General features: G+C 50.9%; 1 protein-coding gene across 50 annotated transcripts in view; it reads right to left on the bottom strand.

Moving 5' to 3' along the window:
* Positions 1-15290, bottom strand: part of ZNF618 (zinc finger protein 618) — a 195387-nt gene that overhangs the window by 77761 nt on the left and 102336 nt on the right. For 45 of the 50 annotated variants that reach the window (XM_084993160.1, XM_084993173.1, XM_084993164.1 and 42 more), the window contains exon 2: positions 12936-12979. In XM_084993160.1, the coding sequence (XP_084849286.1) occupies positions 12936-12979 (44 nt within the window). Of the gene's footprint in view, positions 1-5260; positions 5525-12935; positions 12980-15290 lie in introns of all 50 variants that reach the window. The other 5 variants (XM_084993180.1, XM_084993223.1, XM_084993246.1 and 2 more) reach the window with 1 other exon arrangement.

Here is a 15290-nt window from a genome sequence, read left to right as displayed (position 1 = left end):
CCGCTGATCCCTCTTCACCAGCCCAGCCCTTATATGTCGAGCTGCCCCCAGGATCAGTTCCAGAGCCTCTTCTATTTTTATCCACACTCACTTCCTACGTGATCTCACCTAGATTCATGCTTTTAAATATATATATATATATACATGTGTGTGTGTGTATATATATATACTTTTTTTTTTTTTTTTGGTCTTTTTGTCTTTTCTAGGGCTGCACTCTCGGCATATGGAGGTTCCCAGGCTGGGGTCCAATCGGGGCTGTTGCCACCGGCCTACACCACAGCCACAGCAACTCGGGATCCAAACCCCGAGTCTTTGACCTGCACCACAGCTCATGGCAACGCCAGATTCTTAACCCACTGAGCGAGGCCAGGGATCAAACCCGCAACCTTATGGTTCCTAGTTGGATTGGCTAACCACCGAGCCACGACGGGAACTCCCATGCTTTTAAATATTAACTACAGGGTGATGAATCCCAAATCAAATCTCCAGCCTGGATCCCCTCTAACGCCCCCGACCAACATGAACAACTGCCCACTGACCCCTCCTCCTGGATGCCCAACAGGCACCCACATTCACAGGTCGGAACTGAGCCAGGGCTGCGCCCCTTCCCAAGTCAAGCAAACAATTCTTCTGACCCCAATCCCGCTGCTCTTCCTGCTAAACCCTGCAGCCTAAAATGCTATTGTCAGGTACTGGCCGTCTTCCCCATTCCAGTTAATACAATTCCACCCCTTCGGCTCCTCAGACCCAGACTCTGGGAACATCCTTGCCTGTTCCCTCTCACTCCCTATGAAGGAATCCGGCAGCAAATCCTACCATCCCCACCTTCAAAACATGTCCAGAACCCAACCACTCCTCACTGCCCCACGACCACCACTCTCATCCAAGCTGCCTTCCTGTCGCTCCTGTCTTCTCCTAACACCCCAGAGCCTGTCTCCCTGCTCCCTCCCTTGCCCAGCGCCCCAGAACTGATGGTTAACACAGCAGCCAGAACGATCCTATTCAAATAGGCCAGGTCGGGTCACGCCTCAGCTCAAAACTCACTTTTGGCTCCATGTCTCACCCAGAGTCCTCACCCCGACCCTCAGGGCTCCCGGCGACGTGGCCCATGAACCTGCTGACCTCATCTGCTCACACGGCCCCTCCCGTTTCCTCCTTCTGGCCACACCAGCCTGGGGAAGCTCCTGCCGCAGGCCTCTGCATCTGCTCTTGGCTCTGCCTGAAATACTCACCCCCTCTCCCCAGATGCCCCCTAGCTAGCTTTCCACTCCTCCAGGTCTTCACCCAAATGTCCCAGGGCTGCCCGAGAGCTTCTTGGCTGCCTGATCCAAAATGTCACCCGTCACCCCCACCTGGAGCCTCAGCACATCTTATCCCTTCCTGGCTCCGTGTGTTCTGTTCAGTATTTGCCCTGCGTTCATCTAACACACTTGGTACCTCTCATCCTCTTCACTGTCTGTCTCCCCAACTAGAATGAGAGCTATGAGAGGACAGGGACTTGTCTCCTGGGTTCACTGTCACCTACCAGCACCTACAGCAGCACCAGGCACGGGAAAAGTGATAGGTAAGCACCTATTCACTGGAGGAGCCAAGAACGAGCCCTGTAAAGGTCAATGCCAGCATGGCCTTTGAGGCAGCTCCCTCCATCCATCCCCACAGGAACCGTGGGGGCTGACCTGCTTGGGTCGATATCCAGAACTGAAGGCAGCGCCGTCTCACGCGGCCCTTGATTCACATGCGCTGGATGTTTCACAGGAGCCAACCTTCTGAATGGGTGACGCGTATTCCTGGAGTCTCACAGTCTCATCTTCGTCCTTTCCAGTAGACATTTCCTTAAATGCAACACACCCCACCCTTCCTACTTTCTGCAATGCCAAAACAGAGCTGCCTGATAATGCTCTGACACCAGCTCAGCTTTTACCTCCAGTATTTGTGAGATGCTACGGACATATAACATGTAAGTTTAAGGCACACAAGGTGATGATCTGATATTGCAAAATGACACCGACTTTTGTTTTTTGTTTTTTTTGTTTTGTTTTGTTTTTTGTTTTTTTGGGTTTTTTTTTGCTTTTTTAGGGCCACACCCACAGCACATGGAGGTTCCCAGGCTAGGGGTCGAATCCGAGCTAGGGCTGCCAATACTCATGGCAACGCCAGATCCTTAACACATTGAGCGAGGCCAGGGATCGAACTCGCAACCTCATGGTTCCTACTCAGATTTGTTTCCGCTGCACCACGACGGGAACTCCCAAAATGACACCAACTCTTGAAGATGCAGGGTTACCATTACATCATCCATTAATTAGCAGGCTCAGGCCCTTGGGCGGAGGTGAGGTGCTGAGGTCTCAGGGTGACACCCACTGGGAGCCTGCAGCCTCCTACCAGTGACTCTGGGAAGGTTCCCCCTGCTTCTAACAGGTCCCTGCTCTGAATCTGCCTGCCAGTTCCATGTGGTTCTGGGAACTGCCAGAGGCGAGGGCTCTACCCCACTGCTTGTTTTTTCCTTGTGCCTGGCCCCTGGCCGATGTCAGCTAACACCTGCTGAACGATACAAACAGAAAACAGCCAGGTGTAAAAACGCCAGCACACAGGGAGGAGGAGATGCCAATCATAGGGTGAGTGAGGACGGGGTCGCTGCGGCGGACTGAGTGGCCACGGTGATGAGTCAGGCCGCATGCGTGCTCCGTCGCCCTGCTCCTCGGTCTCTTACATGGCAGATAGTTTTGCTCCACAGATAATAAAACCCAGCATCAGAGAGACAGAGTGACTTTCTTACGGTCACACAGATTTCTAGTGACAGAAGCAGGAATCATCTAGGTCTGCCTGACTCCAACCCCTTTAATCATTTGGATGACTTCTGTTTTTTTCTCAAGAAAAGAAAAAAGAATAAAAAACACGTGTTGAATGAGTGAATAAATAAGTGACTAAACGACTGGAAGCTGCAAGAGATGGGGACGCATGTGTCTCCCCTGTCTCCTATTGTCTCCTCAGCATCCTGACCGGAGGGACACACGATAGATGCCTGAAACACTAACACAGGAGTTCCCACAGTGGTGCAGCGTAAACAAATCCGACTAGGAATCATGAAGTTGCGGGTTCGATCCCTGGCCCCGTTCAGTGGGTTAAGGATCTGGCGTTGCCGGGAGCTGTGATGCAGGCTGGCAGCTGTAGCTCTGATGAGACCCTTAGCCTGGGAACCTCCATATGCCGCGGGTGCAGCCCTAAAAAGACAAAAGACAAAAGACGGAAAAAAAAAAAAAGAAAGAAAGAAAGAAAGAAAAAAACACTAATAAAGAAATGCAACCTAACAAAGGAGTGGAGGCCCCCTCACTGCTCCAGAGAAAAGCACATGGGCTCTGTGTTTACCATTGACCTTCAACTCTCCTAGAAGGGCTGCTGTGCTCACATCTGTCCTTTGGAGGCAAAGAAATTCCTGTTTTTAGCCACAGGCACAGAAATCACAATGGGGATGAAGGTCGCAGCTTCACCACTAGCCTGGAAAGGCCAAAAGAGCGACCCTACAGCAAAAGCCCGGTTTCCACCACAAATCCTGTGTCCGTATTTAGCACTTCACCCGTGACTCAAACCTTCACACCCCCAGCCCTGCCTTCGCACCCCTCAGAGTTATCTGCACCTCCACTCCTGTCACGTAACACCGATATATTTTAATCAATAGTCAAGGAGACAAGATTAGATTAATAGACTAAAACTATCAACCTATTAAACAACTCTTAACAGTCTAGAAATTCAAAATAATCTACGATGCATAAATACATCATTAGTTTGAGATGATTCTTAGGCACTTAATTTTTCTTCGATGTATGGTGTCAGTCTCAGTGCTGGGTAATACTGCAGCTCGGAAAGACAGCATGCAGACTTAAATATGAAAAGTTAATTCCCTGGTTAATTAAACCTAAAATAGAGAAAAGCAGGAGTCTTGAGCAGTGCTGTCAAGTCACTCCAACTCCAGCATTTAGTGGGTGGAGCCCTCCAGGTAAGGCTGGGGGCACCTTTCAAGGCCCATAGAAGGCTGGCTGGAAAGGAGTTACTAGTAACAGAATTTTTTTTTCTTTTTTTGTCTTTCTAGGGCCGCGCCCGCGGCCTATGGAAGTTCCCAGGCTAGGGGTCGAAATGGAGCTGTAGCTGCCAGCCTATGCCACAGCCACAGCCACACGAGATCTGAGCCACATCTGCGACCTACACCCCAGCTCATGGCCACACGGGATCCTTAAGCCACTGAACGAGGCCAGGGATTGGACCTGAGTCCCCATGAATGCTTAGTTGGGTTTGTTACCACTGAGCCATGATGAGAACTCCCGGGAACAGCATCTTAAATGGATGCACTGCCTTTATTTTCCAGGGGGTCTGGCCACGGTACAGTACACACGAGCTAGCAGAAAGCACTGATCTCTGAAGACCCACCTCGCTGTGTCTCCCCTCACACAACTACTGGGACCCTGCAGACTCAGGAAAGCTCCCCCACTTAGAATGCCCTCCACAGGCAGGCGAGGAAAAGGAGGCCACGGAGGAGGCAATGCCCACTGTCCTGCATCTTCCAGGGCACCTGTGACCCCAGAGAGCATGCATGTAACTCAACCATGAAGACTGAGGCCCTATCTAGGGTCTCACGCGGGATGTATAAATGGAGGATAAATACATCCCTTCTGCCATCAATGCCGTTTCCTGCCGAGACTGTGACTTAGCAAGTCACAGTCGGCCTTTCTCTGATGCCCTACTCCTCTGGCCATCGTCTTTGGAATGAAACATCAAGGAGCTTCCCAACAGGACCACTCCCCTTCTATCCTGCCCACCCTGACAAGTGATACCCGGAGCTGCCCAGGTGCTTAGATGCTCGCCACATTCCAGCATCACATCTGGCCTCTGTCCCCCCACCCGCCCCCACCCCACCAGTCCTTGAGACAGACTGAGGTTTGGAATGCACCTCCAGCTCCGTCCACACGCTCTAATGTGAGCACTCAGGCCTGGTCCCTCCCTGCACAGAGGCAGGCGGCCTCCGGACACACAATCGAGATGCCTCGCTACACAGCCCAGCTCTCCCAAGGGGACTGTGGGTGATAAACGAGATGCATGGACCAGGGCCCAGCTTTCTAACCTGCCCACACCTCTCTTTGGTGATGTGTAAGCACTAACTGCTAAGGCCTGTTTAGATTAAAGCACAGAGATGTTCGTAAGGCACCCAGCACAGCACCGCACCCATAGGGAGGCTCGATAAAGGTTAGTTCTCTTCTCATGTCCTTACCAAGCACTCGCCAGGCAAAACATGAAAAGTTTGGTCACACTATGAAAAAGATGAGCATTTAGGCCATGGGTGAGTACTCGCAGATGAAGGCAGCAGAGGAAGCGTTAGCTCCTGTGAAAACCAAAGCCACGGAAGGCACAGCCCCCGACGTGCAGCAGCGATGAAGAGGAGGGAGAGGTGGGGACTCGCACGTCGTAGGCAGGTTCACTCCAGGACGGGAAGGTGGGCGGGTCACGATGGTAGGTGTGACGGTTTGCAGGGAACCTGGGGGAAGCAGAAGCCGTGGGTGAGGATTTTTCTCTCCTGTTGTCAGAGCCAGACAGACAGTGAGGCGGTGTGGACGGTTCCCACGGCGCTTTCTCGGATCAGGGGCCTCTGTCAGTCAGGGGCTTGAGAAGCAAGCAGGTCAGATCCTCCTGGTTTCATTCTCAAGACTGTGCTTCTTCAGGTCAGGACAAGACTTCTGGATGCTCTGAACTGGGAGCTGCAGCTTCACAAGGAGAAGGCTCTTAATTTGCTCAAGGAGTACAGGTGGGAAACTCCAGCTGGGCAGGAGGACTGAGCCCAGGTTCCCAGTCACTTCCCTTTGCTGGGCCTCCCCAAGCTCAAGAACCACAGAGCCCTCTGGAAAAAGGAGTCACCAATTTTGATGCATATGACTTGCAGTTTGCATGTCTATGGCTGAGTCTCTGGAGGACATGTCTGAATTTTCCAGAATCTGCCCTTTTGTGCAAAGCCCAAGTTTAATAGTAACTGACTAAGCAGAGAGTGAACTCTGCCCACCAGAAAGGCAAGTGGCCCCTTCAGAATGAGCTTGTGAATCCCAAGTCAGCCTGCAATTTACGATTTTTGTAGCCAAACTCTGCTCCAAGTTTGGTAGGGTAAGGAGACACATTTCTGGAAATCAAATGAACTCCAATAAGAGGAACATAAACCTAGAGTCAAGATGAAGATGCAGCCTGACTAAAATATACCCCAAACTCATTCTCGAACAATCCATTCTGCTAAGACCGTACTGGTCATTGACTAGCATTGGATCTACTGGTGCTACTGAATTTTGTGTAAAGCTTCATTTGTTCCAGACTACTTTAATTTTACTACTGAAAACCAAAATGCTAAACAAGAAAAAGATATTATTTAACAAACAACTGGAGTTCCCGTAGTGGCTCAGTGGTTAACGAATCCGACTAGGAACCATGAGGTTGCGGGTTTGATCCCTGGCTTTGCTCAGTGGGTTAGGTTCCGGCGTTGCCGTGAGCTGTGGTGTAGGTTGCAGACGCAGCTCGGATCCCACGTGGCTGTGGCTCTGGCGTAGGCCGGTGGCTACAGCTCCGATTAAACCCCTAGCCTGGGAACCTCCATATGCTGCGGGAGCGGCCCTAGAAAAGACAAAAAGACAAAAAAAAAAAAAAAAAAAAACCCAAAAACCAAAAACCAAAAACCAAACAATTATGTAGCCGTACACGTGTGGTTATGAGATTAAACTGTCCACTGGTGAAAAATCTTGGCATAAAGAACAAGACTCTGGAGAAAAGACAAATACCATATGATATCACTTATATCTGGAATCTAACGTATGGCACAAATGAACCTTTCCACAGAAAAGAAAATCATGGACTTGGAGAACAGACTTGTAGTTGCCAAGGTGGGCGGTGGGGGGAGGGGGAGTGGGGGGGGTTGGGGAGCTTGGGGTTGACAGATGCAAACTACTGCTTTTGGAATGGATTAGCAATGAGATCCTGCCGTGTAGCACTGGGAACTATATCTAGTCGCTTATGACGGAGCATGATAATGGGAGAAAAAAGAATGTGTACATGTATGTGTAACTGGGTCGCTGTGCTCTACAGTAGAAAAAAAAACTGTATTGGGGAAATAACAATAAAAAAAAAAAAAAAAAAAAAAACGAACAAGATGCAGCTAGGTCCAAAGCCATTCGATTATTCTTGGTTCCCTCTGAGGAAGAGGGATGCCAGTCAAACGAGATGTCTAAACTGCATGACACAGGAGGTGGTTCACGGGAGGCCCTCGACAAACATGAGCTCCACTCCCACCCCATCCCTACCTCCAGCCTCTCTCTGAAGTCCAGGCTCCAGGCGATTTTAATTGCTCCTCACTGTTCCCTCCCCCTACAAATGGAACCCAGCGTGGCGGCGATGGTGGCAACAAGAACAAGATTTACTGAACACCTACTAGGCACCAGGCATTGTGCTTGTGCTAAGCGCATACCTACCATTATTACGGCACTTATTCCTCACTGACACCACTATAATTGGGGGGGGGAGGTACAAACATAATCCCCATTTTACAGCTGAGGAATCAGAGGTCAGGTAAGGTCATGCAGCCAGGCAGTAGATGATGCCAGGATCTGAAGCCAGGCAGTCTGGGCTCGGAGAAGGGGTGAGTGAGATGCCCGGCAGACCAGGCTTAGCGAGTGGGAGCCACAGGGGCCACGCTGCTCCACTCTGGGGCTTTCCCAGGACCAAACAGGAGGCTGTGCATTTTGGATGCAGGACTCACAAAATGCTTTGCTAAACTGGATTCCTCAGTGCCCCCCCCCCCACCAAATAGCCTTTCAGACACTTCAAGCCGAACTTGTAATGTCCTGCCTCTTCAGAACCCTTGGTGATACCTCTTATAACATCTCATCCCCTGCAGTTTATTCTCCTTCTGGCAGCCAGAATGATCCTTTTAAAACCAAATCATTTCATATCACTCCTCTGGCTCAAAAACCCCCAATGGCTCCCCATCGCACACAGGGTGGAGGCCAAGGCCCTGACAAAAATCTCTAAGGCCCTACATGGCTCAATCAGCCTCCTTGTGGTTGTTCCAACACCATGTGCACACTTCTACCCCAGGGCCTTTGCACCTACCGTTCTCTCTGCCTAGAACATGCTTCCTCCAAACGATGGCCTGGCTCAGGCCCTCATTTCCTTCAGTTCCTTGTTCCAATGTTACCTTCTTGGCTCTTCCAATCCCCCGCCCTGGCACTTTTTACCATATGACACCATGTGTTTTAAGAATTTATGGAGTTCCCGTCGTGGCGCAGTTGTTAACGAATCCGACTAGGAACCATGAGGTTGAGGGTCCCGCGTTGCTGTGGCTGTGTTGTAGGCCGGTGGCTACAGCTCCGATTAGACCCCTAGCCTGGGAACCTCCATATGCTGTGGGAGCGGCCCTAGAAAAGGCAAAAAGACAAAAAAAAAAAAAAAAAAAAGAATTTCTTACATTTCCTCCACTTGTGTTTTAAGAATTTATTACGTCTCCCCCACCCCCATCAGAATATCACCTCCATAAGACCAGGGATTTCTTTTTTTTTTTTTTTTTTTTTGTTCCCCACTGCATTTCCAGCACCTAGGTCAGATCCTGGCACTTAGTGGGTGCTCAGAAAGTGTTTGTGGAGTGAATGAGACTTGGTCTCAATACCTTCTCCCCTCCCCAATCTTCCGACAAAACCCTGATCACTTGTTCGGCAACTGTACACAACGCAAATTCTACCCCTGGTTTCCTTATCTCCAAATATGAGGTTTGGACCAGATTATCTAGAGTTCTTCCAGCTCTGAAAACGTTCAACTGACCAAAAAAAAAAAAAAAAAAAGCATAATTCTTCATTACTGCAAGCCTGTAGCTACATTTCCTTGATTATAAAAACCGTATTTCCTACAGAATTTCCACAGTTAAGGCCCCACAGCCCCCCGTGCTGCCTCAAGTAAGCGAGGTTTGGCTGCAGTCGTGCTACGTGATTGGTAACCTGCACACCACGTTAGCATTAACCTCAAGCACTTGAATCACTGGCCTTGTAAAATCGACCTGGGTTGGGTTACAGGGAAGTAAACCAAACCACATTCGGTTGTTTCCTAGGATCAGAAACACCATCTCTCCCTGTCCCCCTCAATTTAACACTAATTCCTTAGCAGCCCATGCTGTTGGTTTTGGGGTTTAGCCAGAGGCCCTCTGGAGAAGGAACAAAATGAGGTGTGCTGGGCCAAAAGGAAGGCGCAGGGGCCAAAGCAGGCCCTGGGGTATTAACAGAGGGTGCGTGGCACAGCTGGGACCTGGGAGCGGGGGCCCATGTCAGAGGGGGTCGCAGGTCCTTCAAGGTCATTCCAGGCCAGGGCCATCCAGCCTAACTCGGACTCTGGGGAGCCTTGGGCCTTTGCCTCCCCATCGGAAACAGGAACTGCATGAGTCTAATGCTCCATAAAGTATCTACGACTCCAAACCCAACCTGGCCAATCTCACCCAAGACCAGGGTCAAATTCACCAGTGGCATCAGCTCAGGACTAGGTTAATGTTCTCTGGATGTTTAATGCAGAATTCACGTCATGCACTGAATGCTGGGTCCCTCTACAACAAGGCTGCTTTGATCTTTCAAAGATGCTCTAATTCGCTTTAATGACAGAATCAATATACACTTACTTGTGAGCTCCTTCCAAGGCCTTGCCTTCTGGACAAGCCCCCAGCCTATGGCACAGCCCTAGGTCCCTAACAGGCTCCCCTCTCCTCTGTGAACTAATCACTTCCTACAGAGAAACCGGTGGGCATGTGGTGAAACACCTGTCTCAGCAAAGTCAGACCCGGGCAGGAATCCAGGATCCATATGGGCATCCTGAGGCCTATAAAGCTCTTTGTGCCTCAGCTGCCCCATCAGTAAAGTGGGAACAGTAAGAGCATCCTTCACAGAGCTGCTATAAAGATTACATCAACTAAGAAATGTAAGTCACTTACAGATCCCGACCTGTAAGTATGACTAAATGGTAGTTATTATTGTCAGAAATTTTTCCTTTACACCTCAAATCACACACTAAGTCTGGGCTGGCCTTCCTGGTATATATTCTGGCACTGTCATAACAACATGGGGCTCATCACTGAGTCTATGCAAACCTAGATTAGTCAGCGAGAGTAAAGAGACAGCACACATATCATCCTCGCCTCCCCTGACCTGAGCAGGCATCACTAATCTATCTCAGCACTCTTCCCCCTCTGATGATAGCCTTGGGCTGATAAGACTCGATTCAGAGCTTCAGGCACCCATTCTCACAGTCAGGAAACCTACCTGCTGTTCCCTGATCACCAGGCAGAGATGCTGGTGAGGGAGAGATTCATGCACTAGAGAGCGAGGGCAAGGCCCACATCCACACACAAGTGATGAGGAGTGCAGGGAAATCTGTCTCTGTTCACTTTTGTAGACCCAGCACTTTGAACAGAGCCTGCCACGCAGTGGATGCTAAGCTGCCTCCTGGATGGATAAATCAGCATCTAACCCACCTGAGTCCATAGCACAGTACGCTGGGCCTAACCTAGCAAGTGCTCAGTGAACACAGGAAGGCAGGAGGAGCGCTGGCTACTTTCTCCGCATCGCCAAGCAGAGAAAGCACTGGCTTAGGGAGGGTCAAGGCCTGCCACAGCCGCTCACTGAGCACGTGACCCTGAGCAGGGCCTTTCCTCCCCAGGTATACAAGGATGGGGGCGCCGGGAGCCAGACACTCAGGTCCAGGAAGACTTCCAGGCACTGCCACACTAACCACTCCCACTGTCCCACACAGGCCATAGCCTCATACACTGATCGTACACAAACTCCCGCTACCAGGGGCTCAGGAGAGACCCACGTGGGTCACTGTCCAGCTTCCCAGACCCAAGGCCGGCCATCCAGCGCTGGATTCCAGCCCATCCTCGCAGCCCCTACCTCCTCCCATCTTCTCCCATCCCGTGAACAGAGGCCGGCCCGCAGCAGTGAACAGGACAGACACGGCCTCTGCCTGTGGAGCGGACGCTCAAGAGACAGAGAAAGTACACAAATACGTGGGATAATTAAAGAGCATAAACAGGCCGTGAGGGCCACAGGCCACAGGTGGGGACGGAAGGCCTCTTGGAGGGGAGAATGGCAGGGGCACCCGAAGGATGAAAAGGCACTAATCAGGGGACGCTCAGGGAAAAGTACATTCCAGGCAAAGGAACAGCAGCTGCAAAAGCTCTCAGGCCCGGGGTTGGCGAACTCTAGCCATTTGTGTATGTATAAATTATCTATCGCTGCTTTCGAGTTATGCCGGCAGGGTTGAGACGTTGCCACAGAGACCTATGGCCTGCGAAGTATAAAATACATGCTGTCTGGCCCTTAATGGCTAAAGTTGGGTGGCCTCTGGTTTATAGTGTTAGATAAATAAGAGACGGTCAGGGTAGCTAAAAAGGACTGAGCGAGGGGGAGACTGACATATTAGGAGACTGGGGAGGTGGGTGGAAGCTGGCTTGGGTGGGTCACAATGACCTCCAGCCCGGTGTCGTCACCTCCATTCTACCACCTCCAATCCACCCTGCAAACGGAGCCTGGCGTGATCTCCCGGAAACACAGAGCTGAACACCCCACTCTTCTGCCCCCATGGTTTCCCACAGCATGTTCCGAGGAATATGGGATAAATTTCAATAAAAGCATTTCATAGGTAAGTTTGAGAAACACGTCATTCTCCTCTCTCTCCGTCTTGGATGCTCTCAAGGAAGCGCATCAGTATGTGAAATGCTTTGAAAAGTCCCACCGCAAAGAAATCTGTTGACTTTAATTCGCTGCTCTTCAAATTTATTTGGCCATAGAACCCTTTTTGTCCACAAAAATCGTTTAACATCTGGAGTTCCCGCTGTGGTGCAGTGGTGAACGAATCCGACTAGGAACCATGAGGGTGCGGGTTCGATCCCTGGCCTTGCTCAGTGGGTTAAGGATCCAGCATTGTCATGAACTGTGATGTAGGTCACAGATGTGGCTCAGATCCTGCGTTGCTGTGGCTTTGGCGTAGGCCAGCAGCTATAGCTCCGATTCAACCCCTAGCCTGGGAAACTCCATGTGCTGCACGAGTGGCCCTGAAAAGACCAAAAAAAAAATTGATTAACACTTAAAGAACAAGTGTTCCATGGGCTAAGGGGCAAACTCCTCTGCTTGGCATGCCAAGCTCTAGCCTGGTCTAGATTTTGTGGCAGTGGCCTGGGGAACCATCTCTCTAGGCTGTCCCTTGCCTTCTTCCTGCCTCCAACACCCTAAACAAAAGTCATCTGGCCACCCCCAGCTCCCCTCTACCTAACAGAACAGCAGCAGTAGCGCCAATATTTACACCAGTGCCTGCCCGTGCCGCTAGCGGTGGACATCTACATGAGTCTGTCCAGCATCACTTTCCCGTCTTTGGTCACAACACCCCAGCTCTCCTTTGGGGACCACCCTTCTCTCATCTCCTGCCAGCTCTAGGGGTGAGGTCTGGCTAAGCAGAATAGTCCATCCTTCTGCTTCGGAGTGGCAGGGTAAGGGGGCTGAGCCAGGACCCAAGCCAGGCCAATGAAGTCCAAACTAGGATGGGGGCCCCTGGAGTTCACAGTGCAGCAGCTGGAATGGGATTCAAGCCCAGGTCCTTCTGCCCAGTCTCGTGTTTCACCCCTGAGTCTCCTCCAACTTGAGCAGCCGAGGCCAGTTCAGGACTGAGTCATCCTTAGATTCCAGTCACAGGTGCCCACAGAGGGCACCAGGAGCGCTGGAGAGTGCTACCCACAACCTCACATCCTCCAGGGACGTATGGAGACTTCTCAGCAAAGGTGGACCATCCATCTTTGCCGGTGGAGAGAGGTGGCTGTTGGTCATGAGACCAGGAGGAAGGAGAGGGGGAACGGGGGTGCAGAGGAGGGCAGAGGGAGGGGAGCATACCTGCTTGCCGTGCTTTTCCTCCCAGCTGCACTGGCTCCGTCAGCCTGCAAAAGAAACCCCAAGACACCTCCGTCAGCCAAGGGGCAAGACAGATCCTACCCACTGTTACCCTAACAAGCTCCCGCTCCGACACCTGCCTTCATGGGGGTGAGCTGGCCACAAGCCCCTGCTCCATTCCTTCAGGCTGGAAAAATCTGCCCCCAGTGGTAAGAGGGAGCTGGGACAGTCACCCCCCTCCCCCCGCCCTCCCGCTGCCCTGCCCGCCTCAAATTTGCTCAGCCCTCCAAATCCAGCTGAGCACCCACTGCCAACACAAACCCAGCAACCGCAGAGCCCTGGGGACTCGGCGAAAAGTAAGTAACCAGCTAAATCTGAGATTGAATTGCACCATTTTTATTTTCAGCTGGGATTTCCAATAAAACAGTAGCCGCAGATTTATCCCAACCAAGTGGAGGGGGATAATCCTATTATGTTAAAATAGTCTATCCCCCTACCCTGCAAGCAGGGGGGAGGCAAGAGAGCACTAGGGAATAATCTCTTTTATTTGGGGGTGGGGCACGGGGAGATAAGGCTGACCAAATGGAATTTTCAGAAATCATACAATTCTGGTTTCTGGTTCAGAGGGAGAGAGTTGAGGCCCTGGGAGAAAAGGGAGCTGCCTGAAGTCTCATGAGGGCCAAGTGACAAAATCCGGGGACCCTGACTCCTAGGCCAATGCCGGGGAGACCTCCATGTGGAGCCCAGGGACACGGGAAAAACAAAACTCCTGGATCCTCCAGCACCCTTGGCTGTAAATGCCTTCCTTAGCTTGGTCAAAACACAGATAATAACTGTACACCTGAAACTAACGCAATGCTGTATATTAACTTATTTGAATAACTTTTAAAAATCATGGTTAGAAATAACTGCAGTTCAAAACTCTAGATCATGTGTGTTTCCAAATTCAGAATCTTTTCCAGTTTTAGGAAGGTAATGTGGCACTCGTGTTCTATCTATATTTTGTTTCTTTTTTTTTCTTTTCTGTCTTTTCAGGCCCGCACCTGCGGCATACAGAGGTTCCCAGTCTAGGAGTCTAATCGGAGCTATAGCTGCCGGCCTACACCACAGCCACAGCAACGCAGGATCCAAGCCACGTCTGCCACTTACACCCACAGCTCACGGCAACGCCGGATCCTTAACCCACTGAGCGAGGCCAGGGATCGAACCCGCACCCTCATGGTTCCTAGTCGGATTCGTTTCCGCTGCGCCACGACGAGACGAGAACTCCATGTTCTACATTTTGAAATGACCCTGCCAAGGACTGGGGAGCCCCCAGTCCTCAAGCATGTTGATATTTCTATAGCGAAATGTAGTGCAGGCCGCCCTACGGAAACTCAATGAAGCAGGCAACTAGCCTCTTCTCCCTTCAGGTCAAGTTCTGCCGCTTCACCAGTAACAAAACACCTTTTTGTTTTCAAGCTTTTCCAGTTTCAGGGCTGCAGCTGAAGAATGGAGGGCCTAAAAGAAAAACAGCAGCAGCTACCTTTTGATGAGTACTTTCGTGAAGTTGCAAACTGGCAAAACCAGATGGTGGACTTTGAAACAGTCAATACATTAAAAATAAAGGGATTTCACCCAAAAAAGGCCAGACTGCAGCTTCTGAAAGCAACACACAGTCTCAATGACCGTCAGCTTAGAGATGCCACACCTGGTTCGCCACAATCCCCCCCATGCCTTCCTGCCTAATTCCCAGCCCTTGGGCCAGGCCCTGTGGGGATCCAGACACATGCCCCCAGTTAATGTCCCATCAGGCACTAGTAATAAGGGCATTTAAGGCCTTTCATTTAATCCTTTCAATTGGTTCACCCAACATACACACTCAATAGCCCCATTTTACAGGTGAGGTTCTGAAAGTCAGCGAGTTTAAGGCATTTATCCAACACCCCATAGCTACAAGCCCAAGTCTGGGTCACTCCAATGCCTGCCTTCCTCCACTCTGGAATTTTTTTTTTTTTGCTTTTTAGGGCCACACCCACAGCACATGGAGGTTCCCAGGCTAGGGGTCCAATCAGAGCTATAGCTGCCAGCCCACACCAGAGTCACAGCAACATCAGATCTGAGCCATGACTGCGACCTACACCACAGCTCACAGCAACACTGTATCCTTAACCCACTGAGCAAGGCCAGGGATTGAACCCCCAACCTCATGGTTACTAGTCAGTTTGGTTTACCCTGCGCCACAACAGGAACTCCCACTCTGGAATATTCTCTCACCCTGACACTCAGGAGAGCCAATCAGGACATTCGGTGAACGCACACAGCCCCCACTGCTCACACGAGGGAAACGGCCAGGAGAAGGACAAAGAAGGAGGCAGA

This window comes from Sus scrofa, chromosome 1 (genome assembly GCF_054392235.1).
Source record: "Sus scrofa isolate SSC_HxYL_T2T_F1_AM1 chromosome 1, Sscrofa_HxYL_maternal_Yorkshire_Landrace_v2.0, whole genome shotgun sequence".
Lineage (NCBI taxonomy): Eukaryota > Metazoa > Chordata > Mammalia > Artiodactyla > Suidae > Sus > Sus scrofa.
This window is presented reverse-complemented; position numbering and strand designations above follow the sequence as displayed.